This window comes from Sprattus sprattus (genome assembly GCF_963457725.1).
Source record: "Sprattus sprattus genome assembly, chromosome: 1".
NCBI lineage: Eukaryota > Metazoa > Chordata > Actinopteri > Clupeiformes > Clupeidae > Sprattus > Sprattus sprattus.
Window position 1 is genome coordinate 67,975,803 of NC_137920.1, and position 7,743 is coordinate 67,983,545.

The following is a 7,743-nucleotide window of genomic DNA, read 5'->3' on the forward strand; positions in this document are numbered from 1 at the left end:
CCAAAGGCTAGTACTGGCACATCTTACAAGTACTGGCACATCTGACAAGACTGATGTGCTGCTATTACTGAGTGCGTGCAATATTTGACTTGCATGTTTTTCAGCCGTTGGTTATTGTGCAATATTTCTACACCAACCACACATGTCATTCAAAATCCCTAAACACTATCACTCAAATCTGTTACACTGCGCCTTAACTGTACTTTTTCGGCTGATGCATTTGTTAGTTGTAAAATATTGTCATGTATATTGTTTATTTTTTATGGAGCCCCAGAGTCTCTTAATGTGATTTTTTTTAAACTTGTGCGCAAAAGTGAATCACCTTGTGGGAAGTCCTGTCTTTTTTATTTGTAAGTAAGTATGAAGGTTTGAGGTTGACGCAATTGCAATTTCGTTGTGTTTGCAATGACAATACAGTTCTTGAATCTTGAAGTCTGTGTAGGAAAGTGTATTTGATAAAATGATGCGTGTCACACCCTTGTCACGTGACACTGAGGATGTAAGGAGGAGGGGGTAAATTAAGGAAACGTACCTCACCCGTCCTGGCATCCGAGGTTTCGTTTCAAAATTCTTTCTGTTTTTGACTGGTATCAGCAACTTAATGTTGATGTAAACACCTCTTTTTTTTCAAGGTGAGTTGAGTTGAAGCGACTGTATACGCTTTACTACGATATTTGAGATGCTAACATAAATGCTAGGCAGCACACATATGTGATGCAGACAGCATAACTCTTGTCGTCTTACAAACTGAAGCTAACTTGCTTTACGGCAGCAGTTTTGCGTAAGTAATTACCTAGTGTTACCCAAAATAACACGATGCTCAGTTCGAGGAAGATACTAACTAATTAGCTAGGCTGCAGTACTGTGCAGATTTTGGTCATGACCTGAAATGTGGTATGTAGCCAGTGGTCCACTTGCTGTGCAGTAGAATGCATCACACACCTAACGAGTATCTGCAAAGTAACTTTCCTATGTATAAAGATACATTTTATTCAGATCGAGTAATGTTAGCATAAGGTTTTGCTCTGTGAATCTGACGTGGCACTGCGATAGCGCGGACTCTGCTGACGTCTTGGTATTTCAAACGCTCGCTGAAATTTCTTATCTACAACGAGTGATGTATAACATGAATACGAATTGTTCATAAGGTGTGTAAACTGGAGTAAATACTGACGCGTTTTCAGCCTCAGCCAAATCGATGGGTACCGTTGTTTTGATAATAACACTATGTGTCAGTATGAATTTCATTTGACAACTTGCAACGCAGCAGTGACCCTCCGCCTAGTATCCGTTGCTTTAAAATGTGAATTTATATGTCTGATCATGGGTGGACATCGTGTATTTTGTATGTTATTGTAACTTATTTTTCTCTCTCCTCGCTCTAGATATGTAATGAAAAGTACACATAAAACAGGGCAAGCCCAGCCAAGTAAGTATAACTTCAGGCTGAGTTCAGTAAAACCCTCCGTGGCGTTGTCATTTGTATTGCCACTGTTGAATTGTGTACTGCGTAATGGCGATTTTCCGTGATGTGGTCATTTTTATTTCTGTGATTTTTTTTGTTTGTTAACTAATGGCGCTTACTGTCTCCCCTAGTTGCAATGAGCAGTGAGCTGAATGTACCAATGGGCTCCCCAGCAGCAGGTGGTTCAGAAAGACTTCAGGATGGTGGAGGAATGGACTATCGAGACTGGGTCCGCCGTAGCTATCTTGAGCTAGTAACATCCAATCACCACTCAGTCCAGGCATTGTCTTGGAGGAAGCTCTATCTCAGCAGGGCCAAGCTGAAAGCCTCAAGTCGCACATCTGCATTGCTATCTGGTTTTGCCATGGTCAGTCTTACAGTTTTATCAAACTTAGCAACATCTGTATAAGCAAGTATTTTTTTCTTGACTACATGGGGTAAACCAGAGTTTGCAACATAGTATGACCAGAACTCTTTCTTCATTTCACTTACTGTAAATAGCGCTGCTTGCTTATTGCTTTAAATTGAGTTTAGGAGAAGCATTTGTGGGAACTTCTTTGACACCTTTTGTGTTTCGTGGTCTCCTGACCTACTTTGCAGGTGGCCATGGTTGAAGTGCAGCTCGAGATGGACTACCCTTACCCTCGTTTCTTGTTGATTGCCTTCAGCGTGTGCACCACAGTGCTGGTCGCGGTACACCTCTTCGCCTTGCTCATCAGTACCTGCATCCTGCCGAACGTGGAGGCCGTCAGCAACATTCACAACCTTAATTCGGTGAGTGAGTCGCCGCACGAGCGCATGCACCACTACATTGAGCTGGCATGGGGCTTTTCCACTGCCCTGGGCATCCTGCTCTTCCTGGCTGAGGTGGTGCTGCTCTGCTGGATCAAGTTCCTCCCTGTGGACGCTGGGGCTCCACGCAAGAAAAACTGCACCACCACGCCGACCCCCCCTCCTGCGGGGCACAGCGGCAGGGAGGCAGCGCTGGCCTCCACCATAATCATGGTGCCCGTGGGCATCATCTTTGTCATCTTCACCATCCACTTCTACCGGACCCTAGTGCGCCACAAGACGGAGCGCCACCACCAGGAGATCGAGGAACTGCACAAGATCAAGGTGCAGCTGGATGGCCACGAGAGAGGCCTGCAGGTGGTGTGAGGTCCATCTCCATCTGAACGGCTTCTCCACGACCCTGCGGTTGTTTTCAGTTTTTCCTCTCCAGCCCTCCGTCTGCCTCCTCCTGTCGGGATCAGTTCAAGCAATCCAGTCCCTGCGTGCAGTACATCTTCTTTGAATGCAATCTGTTACACGTGTGGAACCGTGCTGTCTGTCCACATGAGTTTACCCACGTTACTGTCTGTGGTCTTTGAGAACAAAATTATTCATTAACTTAATTTGATGAAACGTTTAAAGTTTACATCAAGGGCTATCTGAGCTCTATTTCAGGTTCTTTATATTTTCTGCAGTTTTCTAAGATGTGTGCCACCTCTCTTTGCATTCTTTTTTTCAAAGTTTTCAGATGTGGATCATCCTAATGATCACCCTCTGATGTTTTTTTTTCCTTTGAACCCAAATTCAGGGTATGTGCTTTGGTAGATGGTGCATTATACTGTAGTCATGCCATGTTTCATTCGCCAGTTAAGTACCTGTTGCATCTTGACATCCAGGAAATGGTCTGGCAAAAAAAGAAAAAAAGAATATGGAAATTGTGGTCATGTGATCGAGGCTGTGTTTGAGAACACTGCCAATGCAATATGCAAATTAACCCTGTTGTTCAAGCAGGGATATAAGCTCAAGTCAACTTTGTTGAAAGGTCAAAACTGATTGCCCATTTACTTGTTCAATCACGAGTCCCATTCTTCGTAATTCTACTGTGTTTGTCTCTGCATAACGGTTTTAATGTCAGATTTTACTAATCAATCATATCAAAATATTTATCTATATACTCATTTTATTAATATATTTTTCCAAAACGCTCTGTTCCCTTATATGGAATGCCATCACGCCACTCTGTGCACCCCACTTTAGAAGGCAGCAAAAACAAATTAATAATTCTTGGATGGGCCTATCTGGTGTTTAATGTTTATATCTTTTCTCACAGCCTTACATTAGATGTTTTTTTTTTGTAATGTTTTTGCTTAATGCTTCATCAAGCACAAACTTTCTGAATGGTTCATCAAAAGTTTATTAATAGAGTTTTCTCTTGCCCAGTGAATGTTTGGGAGTATGAATAGTTGCATTTGAACAGCTATTCTGATGGCAGAAGCTTAGAATAACCAGGGTCAAATATCATTTCCGCCATGACTTTTTATGGAAGTATGTGTTGTGGCTGTGGCTGATAGTGAGATTATCAAATACTCTAGAGATGCAAATTAAATGCAAATCATTTATCGTGATTTAGATGTTGTTATAAAAAAAAACACAAGTCAGTTTTTTGTATTTACATTTAAATAACATTATGTTTGGGTATGGTTGAAAATGATTCACATCTGCCAGGTTATTTAAGGAAGCTAACTGCTAAATCATATCAATGAAGCAGAGGGAAAGGATTTGAATAGAAAATATGGGGAAGACATTCCAAATTTATTTGACAAGCCATTTGCCTACCTTATATGCCTAAGGTGAGAAAATGTACAAGTGCACTTGTAGAGCAGTTGGAAATAAGCAGTATCCAATGTGTCGTTCCATGCTATGCTCACACTTCATAATAGGAATGATTCAATAACCAAAAGTAGTTAATAGTTCTTAGCAACTTCTGTAGTGGGTTATCTATCTACGCCTTTGTGAAACGATTTCAGCTCTTCAAAAATGTTAACACCACTTGGTGCATTTGTGCCCTCTAAGTGCCAAAAAGGTAACTGACCAAATGAAAGGTATATACTGTGCTCGTGGAGGAATTAACTTGCACTTTTCTATGTGGAGGAAAGATACTTGTCAGTTTGTGTCAAAGTTTTACTATGCTGTAATGTTCTGCCTTTTGTTTTGAATACGTAATGCAACACAAAAAAGCAGTACTTTTCTGTTTGTAGGCTTACTGTTTTCTGAGCAGTGTATCTGTCAACTTAATATGGAATTGTGATACAGCATGCGTTTTCCTGTATTGTCTGCCACTGTCTGTTAAGTTATGTTTAATAAACACTGTATTTTCTTTACTTTCAACTGAGCTGTTTCTAGTAACGGTGTTCAAACCAGAAATGCATGAAATGGTGAATTAGGTGCATTTCAGTGCTTCCTCCCTCAATGGTCAGGTAAGTTCATAATTTGAACTTTTGTGTTGTTGGGAAAATATACACACAGAACATGATTAGCGACTGCTTCCTCCTGTTTCCTGACCTTACTATAACCCTTACATCTGACCACCCCCACGAACTCCCAGGGCCCCAAACAGGAATATTCCAGTTCCTATCTTCAAGAGCTCTAATGTTTAATCTTCCTCAAATGACTAGCTGCCAGCATTTGTGAATATTTTCATTTCAGACAGAACACATATTACATCATTTTAAGATGTCAGATGTCACGGTGGGCTGGTTAAAAGTGCTTTCACGAGTGCTGTCCTGAGCCCTTGTGGGCCAGTGCCAGATGACGGATGAAACACTCCTAGCTGCGTCACTGAAATGTCCCATGGTTAAAGAGGAGCACTTGTTGGCTTTGAAAGATGTAATTTGTATTAAAATGAGGAAGGGATGCTTGCACAACTATACACTGCGTGAATCATTTCAATCGTTGTGGTCTGGACATGAAGTATGTATGAAATCAGGGACCATATGCTATAAATGTGCATTGGTTTTAATAGACTTGAATTGGTACATTTGATTCGATCTTGTGAAAGATCAACTTTAATCTAAAATGAAGGCAGCTGGAGTACCTACTGTTCCCAAAAGAGTTGTGTAGGTAAAATGTCTGAAAGTCTATTCTGAGATTGTATTTACCTGTGATCTGCCTTCTGTTAAAACGGAATATAAAATATGGTTATTTTATAGTATTCAGTTATGCTTTTCCCAAGCATATTCATTTATACTTGCTGAAAGCCTATTTGTAAACAAACAGGATTTGCCAACTGGCAAAACATTTTTTCCCAGTGTTTATCTGGTACATTCAAACGATTTAACTCTCCCAGAAGACTGCCCAGGCCAAAAATAGTTTATGACATTCAGCCAAGAAGAAGAAGGGGGGGGGGGGGGGGGGGGTATGGGAGGTTCACTGACCATATCCATCAAATTAAGCAGACAGAAACATGTTCCAGTAGATGTTCTTAGCAAATCCATAGGGGCTGTTACTCAAACATTTTAACAGCATTCACACAACTACTTACATGGCAGTCTGTCCCTCATGCACTCACACATGATACTTGTAAGACTGTCATTCAGTGTTGACTAGATGGAGGTAAAGATACTATGATTTTAAACTGCTACTCCCAAAAACAGTGGTAGTCGTAATAGTTAAACATAAAATAAAGATGTTTATTTACAAAGATTTTCCTGTATGTACATTGTTGTCTTTAGTATGGATAATAACATTCCCATTTATAATGGAAATTTATCTCAAAACTTTCATTTTGTGTAGAAACTGAGCCGGCATGTTAACCTGTAAAGAGTGTAAATTGGTGATCCTTTTTTCTTGGAAAAGAAAATCCATTCTCCATAGGAGCGGTGTTACGGCACAAAAACAGAGCTGAATCAAAACAGTTAAAATGTCAATTTTGAAAATTCTTAATTCTCTAGTCAGTTATTCTAGGGTTTCAATTGGTTCTGAATTAGTCAATCAATGCCTTCATTTGAAAAATACCATCCATGTGAATTAATTTGTAGGCATGAGTCTAGCCTTCAGGAGAATATATCTTAATGAGGTGCTGAACTCCAGAAGGATAGCCAGTTAGGGGGCACCTGTGGTTGGTCTTGACATACATGAATATGCACCGATAGCAGAACACGAAACCAGAAGTGGAGAGAGCAGTATCGTTGGCACGGACTTTTCGGCAGAGGGGGCACAGTTTGCTGTGAACTGCCACCGCTGCTTGGTCGTCAAGGTGCACAGGGGGGGGTGGGGTGGGCAGAGTTGTCAGGGATTTCACGGTGCTCTGGTTTTCTGAGGAGTACCACCACTCCAAGAACTGAAGAAAGAAAACCCCCAGGGACAGACTGGTGGAAAGTGACACTGCCACACCTCCGACCACCGAGGACAATATCCGCTGCGTTTTTTCAGCAACACTGGAAAAGAGAAGGCACAGAAATATTCTGAATGAAATACATGATAATTTAAATGTTACACTCGGCTCCACTTTGTGATATACTCTCTCTGTAACTGATTTCTGTAACTTCCACATTACCTTAGACTTATGCCTGTAGGGCTGCTTGGTTTAAGATCCAGGCTTCGGATGTCATGTGCTGTGAGGTGTGCCAGTTTGACCCCTGCCATCCACAGTAAGGGTGAATGTGTGCGTGTGCGTCCGAACACATACAGCAACTGCTGACAGAACACCCAACCATCCCAGGCCATGCTTACAAAAGGGTAGGCGACCATGAAGGCCCTGTACATCTTTTGAGCGAGGGACTGGGGTAAGCGTATGGAAAAGTCATCCTCATCCCTATGACGAGATAACACCTTCTCCATTTTGGCTCGCAGGTAAGGCAGGAGGGCCAGGAGCAAAAGAGATCGCAAGTGCTGCTTCCGCCTGAGGCCAAGGTGAGCAGGCCGGGCGGGATCAGAGGCCAACACTCGCTTCAGACCATAAAAGTTCTCAGAAAAGGAGGCACTGGAGCGAGAGAGAAAATGATGCTGCAGCAGCAAATCCAAGAGGGCATATATCTCGTCAAACCTCCTCCACAGGACTCCATAACGAGCGGGGTTGGAATCCGCGAGAATCTGCATTAATGAGATGTAAATTTTATTACAACAAATATAGCTTGAGCTTCAGGTCCTGAGCAAGGCATTCACTATGACATTATGCGAGTTCATCATCTTTCAAAATACAATGGCAGTACGTGCATGTTTGCACTACCAAAGCCTGAATTATGCACCGTTACAAAGCTGGGATTAGTTTGGGTGGGTTATGCATGAGGGGGAAAGTCATTGTTTGTAAAGTTACCTTAACTGCGTGTTGCAAAGCAGGTTTGACTGCACTCATCAAGGAATCCTGAGCTAAAACTTCAAAAATCGAAGGTCTTTCATCTGATGATGCTGTCGTTAAATGTGCTCCGTGTTCCGCCATGACAGGTGAATTTTATTGTTTGCTAACTTGCGTAAGATGTTAAAACAAAAGGTCTTACGGTGCCGTTTCC

The 7,743-nt window shown here is 41.8% G+C and overlaps 2 protein-coding genes across 3 annotated transcripts; one reads left to right on the forward strand and one right to left on the reverse strand.

The window, feature by feature from the left end:
• Positions 1–522: 522 nt before the first annotated feature.
• orai2 (ORAI calcium release-activated calcium modulator 2) lies at positions 523–4,501 on the forward strand. Of its 2 annotated transcripts, none has more exons than XM_080855102.1 (4): positions 523–632; positions 1,386–1,429; positions 1,597–1,832; positions 2,066–4,501. In XM_080855102.1, the coding sequence occupies exons 2-4, from the start codon at positions 1,393–1,395 to the stop codon at positions 2,621–2,623; spliced, it is 831 nt and encodes a 276-aa protein (XP_080711228.1). In that variant the 5' UTR covers positions 523–632; positions 1,386–1,392; the 3' UTR covers positions 2,624–4,501. The 2 variants fall into 2 exon arrangements, with proteins under 2 accessions (XP_080711228.1, XP_080711229.1); XM_080855103.1 differs by lacking the exon at positions 523–632 and adding an exon at positions 843–894.
• A 1,625-nt stretch (positions 4,502–6,126) lies between these two features.
• On the reverse strand, positions 6,127–7,673 carry pex12 (peroxisomal biogenesis factor 12; the record flags this gene model as incomplete). Its single annotated transcript, XM_080840085.1, has 3 exons — positions 6,127–6,672; positions 6,792–7,327; positions 7,551–7,673. 3 exons carry the CDS (start codon positions 7,671–7,673, stop codon positions 6,282–6,284), a joined length of 1,050 nt encoding a protein of 349 aa, XP_080696211.1. The 3' UTR covers positions 6,127–6,281.
• Between the last annotated feature and the right edge of the window lie 70 nt (positions 7,674–7,743).

Coding starts and splice junctions, on each gene's coding strand:
- orai2 (XM_080855102.1), top strand. CDS start 1,393: ATGAAAAGTACACATAAAACAGGGCAAGCCCAGCCAA. Junction 1,430..1,596: donor AACAGGGCAAGCCCAGCCAA/GTAAGTATAACT, acceptor TGTCTCCCCTAG/TTGCAATGAGCAGTGAGCTG. Junction 1,833..2,065: donor TGCTATCTGGTTTTGCCATG/GTCAGTCTTACA, acceptor CCTACTTTGCAG/GTGGCCATGGTTGAAGTGCA.